The following is a 14,497-nucleotide window of genomic DNA, read 5'->3' as shown; positions in this document are numbered from 1 at the left end:
ACTTTCCAAAACAAGCGGCCTCCTCCGGCTGGAAAGTTTCCACCACTGGAGCTGGCCCAAAAGGTGGATCGTTGGGAACGTTTGCAGGAAACTTGGTCAGAGCCTGGCCTTGGGGAGTGGGGGCTCGAAGACTCTGGTCCAGGCTTTGCCCTCAAGGGGCCCCAGTGTAGGGGATTCAGAAGTGGACTTGGGGCACTCCCAGCCAGAGGGACCTAAGAGGCAGGGGTGGGCAGGGCAGACTGCTTGGAGGAGGTGGCTGCTGGAAGGGGTCTTGAGATAACCAGACATCTCCTATCAACGATTTGAAGAGCAGCTGCCCGGGCAAAAACCTGGGGGACTGGTTTCAGGGGCAGATGAAACGGGGCTGGGTGTGAGGGAGAGGGAGGCAGTTTGGGGACCAGGGCAGACCCTCAGGGCTGGGGACAGAGAATTCTTTATAATAAATATTTGGGTTTTGTCCCCAGTTCCTGGCTGGAGATTGAGTTCAGTCACCAATGGCCAGGGGCTTCCCTGGTGGTCCAGTGGTTAGGACTCCGCCCTTCCACTGCAGGGGACGAGGGTTAGATCCCTGGTCGCGGAACTAAAATCCCGCGTGCTGTGTGGTGCGGCCAAAAATTAGAAAAAAAAAAAAAAAAATCACCGACGGCCAGCGATTTACTCAATCATGCCTATGTAATGGAACCTCTGTAAAAAGAACCCCTAAACAACAGGATTCGGGGGAACACATGGAGGTGCTGGGAGGGTGGCCCACCTGGAGGAGTCATGGCAGGCCTGCACCATTCCCCACACCCTGCTCTTGGCTTCTCCTCCATTCGGCTGTTGAAGTGTTTTCCTCAGCACTGTGAGCCATTCTAGCAACTCACCAAACCTCTGAGGGGGCGGGAGGGAACCCCTGATTTATAGCGGGTTGGTCAGAAGTCTGGGTGGCCAGGGACTTGTGGCAGGTGTCTGAAGTGGGGGCCTGAGCCCCTTCACCTGTGGGGTCTGATGCCAGACCTGATAATGGAACTGTTGGACCTCCAGTTGGTGTCGGAGAATCTACGGGAGGCTGTGCCTTCAGGCTGTGTGTGATGTCACAGGAATGGGTACAGAAAGGTCCCCAAAGACCCAGCCCTGGGAAACCCCAGCACTCACAGGACAACCTGTGGGAGGTGCTGGCAGGAGGGTGGTGGGGGCAGAGCGGACCCGGGCAGGATCCCTGGAGGGTCAGTGTTGGGGCAGCTGGGAGGGACGTGGCTGCTTTGATTCCAAGCCGTCAGTTGGTGCTGTAAGGCCATTGTGGGGACCGCCTGGGTGTGTGACACGGGGTGAGTGTGCTGCCTGGCGGTGAGCAGTGAGCGACTGGAGACCCCCGATCCCACCAGACCGCAGGCTTCCGAGGGCAAGGGCAAAGCTGCTGAGGTCACTGCTGGGTGCCAGCGCCCAGATGGAGCCCGGTGCACAGGAGGGGCCACAGGATCTGGGTGCAGGATGTTCTTGTCTGGCAAGTGGCAGGGGCCGGTGGGTGACCCCAAGCCCCTTGGCCACAGTGCAGGTCGTGAGGGTGGGAAGACCCTGCTGGGCCCCTGAGGGACTGGACTCAGGTGCCGTCGGCTCGGGAAAGGATGGTCAGGGAACCGCCTGTGGCCATGGTGCCACGGGGCAGCGTGGGGGCCATGGGGGAGGTGGGTAGGCAACGCAAGGCTGAGGCGCGGGAGGCCGAAGGAGGCAGGTGTCGGCCCTCGGCCTGGGGCTGTGGCAGCAGGGACATTGTTACCCCTTAGAACAGCATGGACAGGCTGCCTGGGGAGCAGGGTACATTCTGCCCCACAGGGCCTGCCTGACCTCCCCTCCCGCGCCCCTCAGATTCCTGGGCCGCCTCAGAACTCAGGCCAAGGCCACTGGCCAGCAGGGCCACCAGAGAGGCTAAGGCCCACAGTCCCTGACCCCTGGACCCCTTTAATCCTGGTCTTATTCTTTGTTTTTCCTTCCTAAAATAAACATTCCCCCCCACTGTGTCCTTGGAGGGTAGAACCTGCCCCCTGCCTTCTCCTCACCTAGAACAAGGGGCAAGGATGGCCATCCGGCTGGTGTCCTGAGCCAGTGGGGCTCCACTGGGCCTTGGTGTCCGTGTCCCCATGGGGGGGAGGCAAGGGGACCCCCCCCACCCCAGCGTGTGGCCCGGGAGGAATAATCAAGCAGTGCTGTTACTCATTGCCGTTTCATCAGTCAGTCACAGCTTGTTACCCCAAATAAGGGCACTCCCTTTGCCCCATGTGGCCCCCCTACTGGGGGCTTTGGCCCTGTGGGAGCCCGGGGACCCCCTGCTTGGCCCAGCCCACCCTGCACACTCCACGGGGGCACTGCCCTTCTCATACACCGGCCATGGCTCCCCGCTGCTTCCACCTCCCATCTCTTGACATTTCTCACCCATGACCAGGCTGTCTGGCCTCCTGCTCTGGCACCTACCTGCAGGGCCCTCCGCCTCAGCTCAGCCCTCCACCTGCCCGCCTCATTCCTGGGCAGTGGCTCTGGCAGTACTAGCCTGTGCCCCGCCCATCACCATGCCTCCTCACCCCAGCCCACCCCAACACAGAACCAGCCGCCCGCCCCCAGGGAATGACACATACACTTCCAGCTTGGGCCGACAGGTTCAGTTCAGTGAAATTTATTATAGGTTGAAAAAAATCAGCATTCACCTGTTTAGTGTACAAAAAGGACACTAGTTCTTTTAAGAAAATATTAGGAAACTAAAGATGCAGATGCCTTTCAATTGTAACATTTTGGCAAAAGTGAAAAGTTCTTGTAAACACCAACTCCATGGCTCAAAAGTTTTTCTCCACAGTACAATATTAAAAGGAAAAAAAAAAAAACAGTATCAATAAGTTAGACCATATTTAATCAGCTAGAACTTTTGTCCATCAACCCCCAAAGCACAAAACTTTTCTTAGCTTCATGATTCCTTAAAAGGAGAAAATAAACAACAACAATAAAAAACAATGAGGAGGAGGAAATTGAACTGAGAGTCCCTTCAACTGGATCCCAGGGCAGAGGGCCGCTCGGCCCTCCAGGGTGGGGCCTCCTTGAGTGCTCCCATTTCACCTGAGTCTGCACGTCCAGGCTGAGTACAAGATGGCTGTCGGGGGAACCTGGGGTCCCAGGGTGTGCTCAGCCCTTCCCCCTCTCTATCCCAAATGAGAAACAAAACAACAGCTGTTGAAACAGAAAGGATCAGCATCCTCGGCACTCCAGGCACCCCAGGGGTCCCACAGAGACTCTGGGGTGGGGTGGGCACAATGCAGGCGTGCCTGCTCTTTGGGAAGCCATCAGGAGACACCGCCACAGCTCAGAAAACTAGACGTGTCTACGTGAGCATTTCCGCTCTCCCTTGCTACGGCTCCCGGCAGCACCTCCGCCCCCCGTGACCTCTGGGCTGTGGGCTGCAACCCCCCCCATAACCTTCCCCAGTGGTGGCTTCGCTGAACACGGCTTGGAATTCATGTGAACGCTCGCTTTAGACCGCACCGCGCCCGGGGGCCCCTCACACACAAACGCGCACGCCCCCTGACGCCCTGGGGGACATTAGACTAGGCACAGTGACTAAGCAGCAACTGGGGTGTCCTCGGGCCAGCACCCCCAAAATGGGTGGATCCGGCGCCTTTTCCGAGCTCACTCTTCCTCCCGCCCCCCCGCCCCCGGCTCTATCGACCCCCCAGCCCCTCCCTGAGTGCAAACCCCGTGGCGGCTCTGCAAAGACGACCCCAGGACCCACAAGTGGGCTGAGGGGCGGGGCGAGGTCAACAGCATGGAGACCACTTGGTCTCAACAGTGCGAAACGAAGAGCAGCAGCAAAGGGGAGAATTGAGAAGACAGTAAAATAAAATCCGACACTGCTGCCGCAGAGCGCGGGCTACAAGCACAGAAACTCCCAGTGACCCCTGACAGCTGAGGGCCTGGAATAGCAGGGCGGGCCTGGTGGCTCCCAGCAGCTGCTCCTGGACCAGCTGGAGTTTTCCAAATAGAGCTGCGGGGGTCGCATTGCGCTGCCCACCCTCTTAGAGCCAGGGAGAGGCTGTGTGTGAGGGAGACCAGCGTGGGAGAGGCACCCCTGCCCGCCCACCACGGGTTCTCTCCTGGGAGCCCTGGAGCTCGCAGAACAACGCCGAACTTCCCGAGCATCTGTAATACTGTAGAAAGGACACAGGGCAGCGCCTAGACCCTGGGTGTCCAAGGAGGGGAGGCACAGGTTTAGAAAAAAGATGCTTTCTCTTTCGTATAAAAATAGACTCAAGTCTCATAAGCAGTAGCTAAAAGTGGCTGTCTTTGTATAAAACTAGAAAAGGCAGGCAGGCAGGCCGGCCTTGGAGTCTTTCACTGATAGGAAGCTGAAGCCCCTGGGGGGCGGGGGGGGGGGCTGGCGAGGAGGTGGGCTTCTTGGGGAGCCCATCTGGGTGGGGAGGCTGCTCAGGAGGTGTGTGGGGCCCCGGGGGAGGTGGACACCCCACCTGGGTCTGTGTGACCTGTGGGCGCCAGGGCTGCAGGGACTCCCCTGAAAGCCGGCGTTCCTGGCTCAGATGAATGCGTCTTCCTCACGTTTATTTTTCCAAATAAATCTCTTGTTTCCTCATCTTCAGCTCCCCCTCACCCCCAGCTCCCCCACCATCCAGAACGGTCAGCCCGGTGAGGCGAGCTGGCCTGGCTGGCTGGGTGGGGCCTCCTGCCCTGTGGCCTTGAGCTAAGGCCAGGCCTGCAGCTGCCGCTGGTCGTACTCAGCGATGAGCCTCTTGATGTGGGCCAGCTTGCTGTGCAGGTACTCGCAGCGGTGCTTCTCCTGGCTGTAGTTGGTGTTGGTCTGTAAGAGAGCGGCCGGGCTGACACTCGCCCACACGGCCAAGGCTGAGAGCCCAACCCGAACTCGAGCTGCCCCGCTTGGCTGCCCCAGGTTCCCACTCGCCCTGCTTGCGGCCTGAACTCTCCATGCCGTGACGGGGACCCCTGCTCCGCCCCTCGGCTCCACCCTGGGAAACCGTCACAGCCAGGGTGAGAGGCTGAGGCAAGATAGGTCATGAAGCTTCCACGCTGGGCTGGGGCTTGGCTGGCAGGGAGCCGCCCTGGCACATGTGGCCCTCAGGAACGTGAGCTGCTGTTGTGGAACCACATCGCAGGAGACTGTCAGGGAGCCCAAGGTTGGGAGGCGGAAAGGACCTGGGGCTGTGCCCATCAAACACTGGGAGAGCGGGGGTGGGGGCTGCACCCAAGCTCAAAGGACAGGCTCAGCTCCTCAGCTGTGACCAGGGGCGCGGGCTACTCCGAGGGCCTGAGACCAGCCCAGTGAGACCCTTCCCCCCTCCCTCCTCTCCCAGACCTCGGCGCCACTCAGCCTGAAACAGCCTCCGACCCCACCCCGCCTACCGCAACAAAGGCACGCGCTCACCTTCTTGATTTTTCGATACTCCTGTAAAATCTGCCCGCGAGTAGTCTGGAGGGAAACAAGAGAGAAAGCGAGCAATGCTTACCTGCAGGACACCCCAACTGAATGTCCCCTTCTCCCCATAACCTGCGACCTGCAAGGTCACCGCATGCTGGGCGACAACGGCCTCAGCATGGCGTGATGGCGTGAGGAAGCACAGAGGAGGGGCAGGGGGCAGGCTGGGGGATGAGCAGGGCAGGAGGTGGGGGAGGAAGCTGGGCCAGGGGAGCGAGGGGCAGGCACCCAGCCTCAGGGACAAGCATGAGGCCACGCGGTAGGAGGGGCGGGCTGGTCAGAGCCTCTGGAGGAGGCGAAGAGCAGCTGGGACGGCCCCCTTCCCTCGCACCCAGCTGGCCTGCGCACCGTTCAAGGCCAAGCGCAGAGGCCCCCTGACCACCTGGGGAGTGTTCCTGTGGGGCCTGCAGGGAGGAGGGAGGACAGAGATGCCCTGAGGATTTTCTGTCCTACACCCTCAGAGGCCCCATTTCTCTGCCCCAATCACGAGCCATCTCCTCTGGAAACCCAAGTGGCCTCCACCAGGGGTGATGGACCCCAACACCACGATTAATCAGGGCTGGCCCTGCAGTCAGGTAACCAGCGCTGAAAGGTGGCACAAGGGGGAGGGCTGGCGTCCCAGGGCTGGTGACCAAGCCCCCTGCAGTGAGCTCCCACGTGGGATGGCTTGGGGAACCCAGGTGCCCTTGGCCAGAGGAAGAGGGTTGGGGCGGGGGAACCCCAAGTTCCCTCCATCCCCTCCCACCCCCCACTGTGTCTGTGACAGCTCTGATGGGCCGTGGGGTGTGGCCTGGCCAGCCCCTCCTGGCTGGGGGACTGAGAATTCTCGTGTGACGTGGGTAGTGGGCTGCAGAGGGGACCCCAGGCGCTCTCAGAGTTGGGGACACAGGCACCCCAGCCCGCTGCTCCCCGCTGTCTCCACTGCTCGGAACACCGCCCCCGCCCCCGTGGGTCATCTCCCACCTGCGGAGTCGGTCACACCGGCCCCACTGCTGAGGACGCTGAGCTCCAGGGACAGGCCTAAACCACTTGGGGAGTGGGAAGGAGGGGCGAGCAGGGCCCTCAGCCCAGAACGTGCCCGAGGATGCCAGCCCCGGGCAGAGCCGTTGGATGTGCGTGGGCAGGGCTCTACCTCGTACTCCTCGGAGCCCTGGGAGAGCTGCCGGAGCTGGGCATCGAGCTGCGTGAAGCGCCGCGTGATCTGCTCGATGCGGGCGTGCAGGTCTCGGTACTCGCTATACTCAGCATTGAAGTCGTTTTTGTAGCTCTGGCGCTGCTCCGAGGAGGAGATAGTGGCGTATTTTCTGGAGAGACCAGAGAGAGGGGCTGGAGGGGCTCAGGGGGCGGCAGGAGAGAGCCTGGAAGTGCCCACAGCCTTGCGGCCGGCCCCACCCAGGAAGCAGCCCTGACCTCGCCCAGACTGGGCCAGGAATTCACACACATGGCCTGGGGTCAGCTCTGCCTCTGCTAACGTGCAGGGCAGGGGCCGGGAGGGGAGAGGCACAGCCGGCAAGGGAAGTACTCACAGCAAGTAGTCGGGAGTCTCCGAGGTCGACGTGGGAACACTTGAGCTGCTGCAGGTCCCATTTAAACCTACAAAGAGCAAACGCATAACTCCTGAGTCCACAGCTCGTGTGTCCACGGTGAGATCCTCAGAAGGTTGATGCCTTGTTGTCTGAAGGCCCTGGAAGGGACGCTGCGTGCAGAGGATTGCTGAGGCCACGTAGCAGGAGCCAGGACCGGCAAAGGAGGCATGAGCACTGGGCAAGTGCTGTCTGGCTACCTCGGGGGTCCAGCTGCAGCCAGGAGTGCCCTCAGCCCGTGGGAGAAGTGGCGAGGCAGCATGGTGTGTGTCCCCAAAGCACAGCCGTGCAGAGATGGCATCGTCTGTACGTTTTCAGCAAGCACCCCAAAGGATGGATTCATTGCAGGGCAAAGCCTGGGCAACTCGTCCAGAGCCTCTGCCGCCTCCGCTGACCTCGTGTAAAAGATCACTAAGCTGAAAATCGGTGACCCCTGGATAATCGAGTCCCAGGGGTATCCCGGGCTCCAGCCCTACAGGACAAAGACAGACGGCCAGCAGGGACAGCCCTGGCCCCTGTCCACACCTCTCCCCGTGGATGGAGTTGCAGGCTCTGCAGGCTCCGGTCCCTGGTCTGAGCCACCCCCTCTCCCCATCCTCCCGTTCCTCACACCAGAGATGGGACTTCAGGATCAGAGGGGCAGCCCCGGAACAGGGCTGGGCTGGTGGCTTGAGAGGCCAGGGACTGTGACACAAGACTGTCCACAGGGCTCGAGGCCTGCCCGGGCTGCAGTCGACCAAAGCTACAGTCCGGTCCTCTTCCCCTGGGAAACTGTTCCAGCTGGCCTCCCCCTCCCCACAACTGAGAAGCAATTTGATCGCTTTGAAGCATATCCTGAGTGCTTATTTCTGTGCCTCTCTCAGAGGAAAGCAGCCCACCCAGTGGATCAGCAGTTTGCTGAGCCCTCCTGTGGTTTTATACTCCAGCGCGAGGTGCAATTCCCACCAATGGATGGAGCCCACCCCGACCTGGTGTCATCTTTGAAGAGGCTGTGGCCTCCGCAGAATGCAGCCCAACAGGCACATACATGAGGGTTTAGTCTACACTCCCACCACCCACACCCCACACACGACAGGCCTCCTGGGGTGCTCCGCCTTGAGGCTTAGGGTCAGACTGACCTGGCACCCAAGACACTGTTGGGGTCCAGCCTGTGGCAAACCTTTGTGGTCCCCACTCCTGCTCCGGCACTGGCTGCGTGCGGCTGTCACTTGGCTGCCCCTGCACCAGCCGAGCTGGTTCCCACACCCATGTGTCCCCTCCACTAGCTTCTCCTGTGCCTCCCCAGGGCAGGGGGTGCAGGGACATGTCTGCGAGTTCACCCTGCAGGACCCAGGTCTGGGTGCCAATGAGAGAGGGTGCCCCCAATTCCACACAGGGATCAGTGGGCCTGAGCTTGGCCTGGCTGAGCCCAAGCCCTCCACCCAGCACGCCAGCCTGCCCAGGAAGGCACCCTCTGGCCACAGGAGGTATCCACAGCCTGAGCAAGAGTCGGGGGCAGGCACGAGGGTGGGCGTAGGACCCAGGAGTGGGCCTGTGGCATAGGGGGATGAAGATGGCCAGAGGGGGGCCTCGAGAGTGGGGGCCACAGGGAGGCTGAGCTGAGCCACCTGCCTGACAGGTGGAGGCCGCCACACCTGTCAGGGTCAGAGGCGATCACAGGGCAGGGCTGGGACAGCAGGGCCAGACTAGGGGGACAGTGTCACGCAGAAGGGTGGGTTAAACAGATGCCCATTCCTCTGCCCCACAGGACACAAGGGCGAGGAAGCTTCCTCAGGGGCTGACCTGGAGCGCTCTCCAGCAAGGCTGGGGGAGCATTCAGAGAACAACGCTATCGTTAACAGTGGGTGGGTAGCTCCTGCCTGCACATGCCCCCAACCCAGGAAGGAGTCACAACACATGTTACAGCAGGGGTGTGTGTGGTGTGGTGTGGTGTGGTGTGGTGTGGTGTGTGTGTGTGTTGGGAGCTTGGGGACAACATGTTACAACAGGGGTGTGTGGTGTGTGTGTGTGTGTGTGTGTGCGTTGGGAGCTTGGGGACAACATGTTACATCAGGGGTGTGTGGTGTGGTGTGGGGTGTGTGTGTGTGTGCATGCGTGCGTGCGTGCGTGCGTGTGTGTGTGTGTGTGTTGGGAGCTTGGGGGGGCTTTGCACCCACCTATTACCACTATCATTTGAGCCGCCTGAGAGACGGCTTAAGGTGGATCACTTGGCGCCAGACCCGGCTTCTGGTGCCTCAGTCACCCTTTTCCTTTTCCTTGGGGCCTCTACTCCCTGGGTTGCCTGACCCCAAATGTCACTTTCTTACCTCGGCTTGGGGAGGAGCTGCCTGGAGCTGACGCACACCGGGCAGGACCCAAAGCCATCTGAGCCCTGCGTGCGGGCCGGCCTGGGCAGCATCTTCCTGGCCCCATCTGGTGCCCGGCCCCACAGTGCTCCTGCCCAGGGCCCTGCCAGAAGCACACGGCATCCGCTTCTGCCATCTGGGGCAGAATGCGCTGCCCGGCTGCTCAGCAGTTTGCTGAGTGATGTCTCTGTGACCCTGTGTGATGTCTCCTCCCGTGAGCCTGTCTCCCTGAGGAGGAGCCGGATCAGATGGCGTGTGCTCAGGGAACCGGGCCGCCTTCTCCCCTGCGGCCCACCCACAGGTGCTAGGAAGCCTAGCGTGCAACAGGGTTGAGGAATACCAGGGGACTTGACGGAACTGCAAAGTCCGACTTCACCGGACCAACCCTGCTCTTCCAGGACCTGCCCTCCAGCCACAGAGGGAGGGGCTGGCAAGCCCGTGAAGGATAGGTGAGGACAAATTTAAAAGCCTTAAGGAGAAGTGGCTCCACCCCATCCAGGAATGCCCCCTGCTGGGAACCCTCCTGAGGAAATCGTCAGAAAGCTGCAGCAGGTGACGAGGCCCCGTGGCTGCGCCTGTTGCCAGGACATGCTGATAAGGTTAAATTACGTGAAAGGAAATTCACAATGGAGTCCGTATTGCTAAGAGAGCGCTCTAAAAATGGAACCAAGAGGCCATTAAGGAAGTGTGACTTGTGCACGTCTCAGCCTAGATGGAATCTGACCTTCTGACCCGATGAAGTCATCTGCCAGAAACTTGTGACAGCCTGTCTACTCATCAGACCCCCTACCCTAAAAACACTCTTGACACTGTCTACTTTACTGGACCCCTAACCTAAAACAAATATTTTCTGACTTGCGTCAGAGCTAAACCATCCTCACCAGGCAACCTTTAACAGACGCGTGGCTTTTTGTCTTTATAAGCCCGACTCTTTCTCCTCCTCAGAACACTCTTTCGCGCTCACCTGAATCTATGTCTCCCGAACTGTAATTTTTAAGACCTCAAATACACGATTTTCTTATTTGCAGCCTCCTGAATTATTCTTGGGGTTGACAGTAGCCACAAGGGGTGCTCGGCTCAGGTGCCTAGGGCTATAACTGGAGGCGGGGTGGCTCTGGGGGACATGACCCCAGCCCCACCGCCATCCTAGCCCATCCATGCGCCTCCCCAGTGCCCCGGGCCTGAGAAGGTTTCCCTGCTCGGCACATGGCCCTGGGCAGCCTTGCACCCGTCATCCTGCTGAGGGTCTCTCCACTGCCAGCTTCCCCACAGGCTGCAACTGCAAGACCGTGTTCTGGCTCTTACCTTCTGTTGTTCTATGGACAGTCTCCCACCTCCTTCTGGGCCCACCTCCCAAACCCTTTCTCCACAGGCTGAAATGTTCGCCTAGCAGGCCACACCAGGTCCCTGGTGATCCAGGGGCTGCCCACCTCCCTCTCCACCAGGCCCTGCCCCCCACTGCCTTCCCTGAGCCCCAGTCCCACCCTGTTCTCTCTCTGTGTCTGGGACCTCCCCACAGCCAGAGCTGGGCCCTGGAACTGTTGCTCTCCCTGTGTGATGTCTCCTCCCGTGAGCCTCAGCTCCATCAGGCTCCAAGCCCCTGGCCCCCAGAGCTGGCCTGGCACACACAGGACTGCAAGAGGCTCTCAGCATAACAATGCCAGGGCAGTCACAGACAAGCCGGTGCGAGGACACAGGAGGCAAAGAGGCCTCATGTGCAGGCTGAGCCGAAGTGGGGGCTCGTGGGCAGCCCTCTCGGCACTCTGTGGAGTGAGGGTGGTGGGCATGGGGCCGGTGCTCAGGCTCCTGGCGACACCCTCCTGCGGAGCCCCTGCCCCTAGGCCTGCCTCTTGGCACCTACCCGGGGCGACTGGTGGGGCTCCAAGGGGGCCCGACATCTGGTCTGGCGGCCGGGGCCGGTGCCTGTCCTCAGCCGCCCTCTCCTTGTCTTTGTGCTTCTTGGATTTCTTCTTGGACTTGCCGTGCAAGGAGGCGCCGTGGGGCCTGCTGGGCTGGGCACAGTCCGTCAGCAGGGGCAGGCTGAGGCACTCAGTAGGTGCCGGGGCGGCCACTTCCCCACGCTCGCAATCCCGGCCGCTGTGGCCCAGGTCGTTGCTGACGTCGGCCAGGGGGTCGTGGGCCCGTGGTGGCTCCAGCCGCAGGGGCAGGTGGGCGTCTGTACCAGCCAGTGGGCCCGGGGTGGGAAGCAGGGCCTCACGGCCGTGGGGCACACTCAGTTTCCCGTTGACTGCAGGCTGACCTCTCTGGGCGAAGTGCGATATCCTGGGTTTCTTGTTGGCCAGAGGGTCGATGAAATCAGGAGGCTGTGGCCGTTTCTGGGAAGGAAAGGAGACAATTTCAGAGGGGAGCCTGTGCCTAGAGTTACTGGGGAGAGGCTGGGCACCGCAGGCCCGGAGGAAACCCAGTGCCCACACGCAAGGCCCACGCTGACCACATGGGGGCGCGCGAACACTAGCCAGGCCCAGGATGCCCAGAGCTCAGCCGGGGCTGCCTGCCCAGGGTCTCAGCTCTCAGCTGGGCCCAGAGGCCACCAGAGCGGAGGAAGGGCGCTGGGTCATTAGTGGACCTGGTTGCAGACCAGAAGGGCCACCTCTGGGAACTGGTCTAAAACACCACTGTGCTCAGCATCTTCCCTGGACGATGGGAAGAGTGACAGAGCCAAATCTGAGTGACACAGGGCAGCCCCACAGGACAGGACCAACACCTCCAGGCCCCTGACTACTTGGATCCCCATGGCAACCCTGTGACATGGTGCAGGCTTCATCCCCATTTCACAGACAAGAACACTGAGGCCTGTGAGGCAACGCCAGACCACAGGAATGGAGCCAGGATCAGACCAGGTGGCCCAGGACCAGGGAAGCAGCAGTAGGGAGAAAGAAGGCAGATGGGCAACCCAGGATCAGAGGGAAGCAGTGGGGACGCAAGTGAAATGAGGCCCTCTGTTCTCCACAACGGCCCTACAGCCACGGGGAGGCTTTAAGGGTCATGGGCCTAGGCTGGGTGCCTCCAGGGCAGAGGAGGAAGAGGGAGAAGAGGGGCTGGCCTCTCCCAAGCAGGGATGGAGACGTGGGACTCATAAGTCAGAGCATGCAGGTGGGTGGGGAGAGCTTTCACCAAACAGCTCAAGCAACGGTGAGGCGGGTATTGCTGAAGATCAAGCCCCCCAACAGCAAGGCCCCCCCAAATGCCCTTCCCAACTACTGACTAACATGGCCGTGGCCACTGCTCATAGGACCCCACTGCGCCCTGGCTGGTTTTCCAACAGCCCTAGGAGGCAGGAGCGCCCACCACACAGAGAAAGCAGGAGGCTCAGTGTGGTTCAGCAGCCTGCCCTCCCTCGGCCACATACCCACAGGTAAACCAAGGAACCATAACCAAGTCCCAGGCCCAGGACACCCAACCCCCAGCCAGCTGTTCACTCATTCAAGAAAGCTTGCCAGCCCTGAGCCGAAAGCCCAACAGGCTCCGTAGGAACCAAGGCCAGGTCAGGCCCACTGGCTCTGGTGAGACCCACCCTCCCTCCCCACCACGCTCCTACCTGAGGGGGTGAGGCTGAGCTCCCATGCTCGCCCGGAGGACTGTTGGCCGCAAGGTCCCCAGGGAGGCCGCCTGAGCTCTGTGGCTGGCACAACTTCCTGCAAAGGAGAAGCAGGGTGGGTTGGAGGGATCCTCAGCAGTGCCCTGTGGGGCGCACACACGCCCACCTGTCCCTGCACTGACACCACGCTGTCCCATTCACGCCCAGGGATTTGGGGAGGGCCTGACTCCAGAGCAGAACCAGAGCAGGGCTGAGTGTGATGGGTACACCAGGGCCCGGCAGGCAGAGAGCAGCCTGAGCACATTCCACCCTGGGTTTATCCACAGCTGCCCTGTGGCCAAGGTCACAGCCTCACTGCCAGGAGGACTGTCCCGTTGGGTGTTCTGCGCCCAGAGAAGGGTCAGATGACCACCCACTCATCTAGACTCCCATTACCATGGAGACCAAGGACCCATATAAAACTGACCAGACACTCAAGATCCATGCTGTGTCCCCAGGGGAGCTGCTGTCACTGGGGTGCTGGTCCTCACTTTTAAAAACAACTGTCATCCTAATAAACAACACTCACTGCAGAAACAGAGAACACAGAAGAGGACTGAGATGCCCTGGTCTGTGGTGGGAGGGCCTTCCAGATTCAGCGCCCATCGTCCTGGGAGCCCAGGCCACAGCACCTCCAGGGATGGCAGGGGTGGTCACCAGTCCGGCAGGACGCGAGCACAACAATGTAGCCAGGGAAGAGAGAAGAAACACCCCAATGCCTGACACACAAATGGAGGCCCCCGACAGTCACCCCGGCTCGGCGGGGGGGAGGGGGCTCTCCACTTAGCCTCCTGCACTCCCGGAGACTGTGCTCTTCATGGGAGCCCAGGCAGCTGGCCAGGTGCTGGGAGTGGTGCCGAGGGCCCTCCACGCCCTGCAGGGAAGCTGAGCTGAGGTCCAGGGCCATGTCTGCGCTGCTCTAACCAGTGACAAGCAGAGCCCAGCCCCTGACCAACAGCCACACTCTAGACAACTGCTGCTGTCCCCTCCACGGTGGCCTGAAATGCAAGCAGAGCCAAGGAAAAGGGCCCGAAACATGCAGGCACTTGGGGCAACACAATCCACGAGGCTGAGGGCAAGTCTGCTGCTCCAGCCACATGGAAGCAACCAGAGCTTTCGGTTAAAGACAGAGAACCAGGTAGTTACATCCACTCTCTTTCAAGCCCCCACTAAAAAGGCATAAAAGAGAAAGGGAAAAAGAGAGCAATGAGGGGGCTTCCCTGGTGGCGCCGTGGTTAAGAATCCTGCCTGCTAATGCAGGGGACACGGGTTCCAGCCCTGGTCCGGGAGGATCCCACATGCCGCGGAGCAACTAGGCCCGTGCGCCACAGCTACTGAGCCCACGTGTCACAACTACTGAAGCCCACATGCCTAGAGTCCGTGCTCTGCAACAAGAGAAGCCACCGCAGTGAGAAGCCCGCGCACCGCAACGAAGAGTAGCCCCCGCTCGCCACAACTAGAGAAAGCCCACGTGCAGCAACGAAGACCCAACGCAGCCAAAAATAAA

At 60.7% G+C, this 14,497-nt stretch overlaps 3 protein-coding genes across 6 annotated transcripts in view; 2 read left to right on the top strand and 1 right to left on the bottom strand.

Annotated features, from left to right (window-relative positions):
* The window catches only part of UBA52 (ubiquitin A-52 residue ribosomal protein fusion product 1), a 143,973-nt gene that overhangs the window by 27,182 nt on the left and 102,294 nt on the right, over window positions 1–14,497 (top strand). The window lies entirely within an intron of this gene.
* KXD1 (KxDL motif containing 1) overlaps window positions 1–14,497 on the top strand; it is a 256,867-nt gene that overhangs the window by 143,209 nt on the left and 99,161 nt on the right. The window lies entirely within an intron of this gene.
* The window catches only part of ELL (elongation factor for RNA polymerase II), an 81,428-nt gene continuing 69,562 nt past the window's right edge, over window positions 2,632–14,497 (bottom strand). For 2 of the 4 annotated variants that reach the window (XM_033401410.2, XM_033401411.2), the window contains 5 exons: window positions 12,952–13,048; window positions 11,254–11,728; window positions 6,991–7,057; window positions 6,597–6,768; window positions 5,498–5,868 (listed from right to left, as the gene is read on the bottom strand). In XM_033401410.2, coding sequence (XP_033257301.1) covers window positions 5,578–5,868; window positions 6,597–6,768; window positions 6,991–7,057; window positions 11,254–11,728; window positions 12,952–13,048 — 1,102 coding nt within the window. In that variant the 3' untranslated portion in view covers window positions 5,498–5,577. Of the gene's footprint in view, window positions 4,832–5,413; window positions 5,459–5,497; window positions 6,769–6,990; window positions 7,058–11,253; window positions 11,729–12,951; window positions 13,049–14,497 lie in introns of those variants that run through there. The other 2 variants (XM_004277534.4, XM_049708737.1) reach the window with 2 other exon arrangements.

The sequence above is a fragment of the Orcinus orca genome, chromosome 3 (genome assembly GCF_937001465.1).
Source record: "Orcinus orca chromosome 3, mOrcOrc1.1, whole genome shotgun sequence".
NCBI classification, from domain to species: domain Eukaryota; kingdom Metazoa; phylum Chordata; class Mammalia; order Artiodactyla; family Delphinidae; genus Orcinus; species Orcinus orca.
The sequence above is the reverse complement of the archived record's forward strand: the minus strand, read 5'-3'. Positions and strand labels throughout refer to the sequence as shown.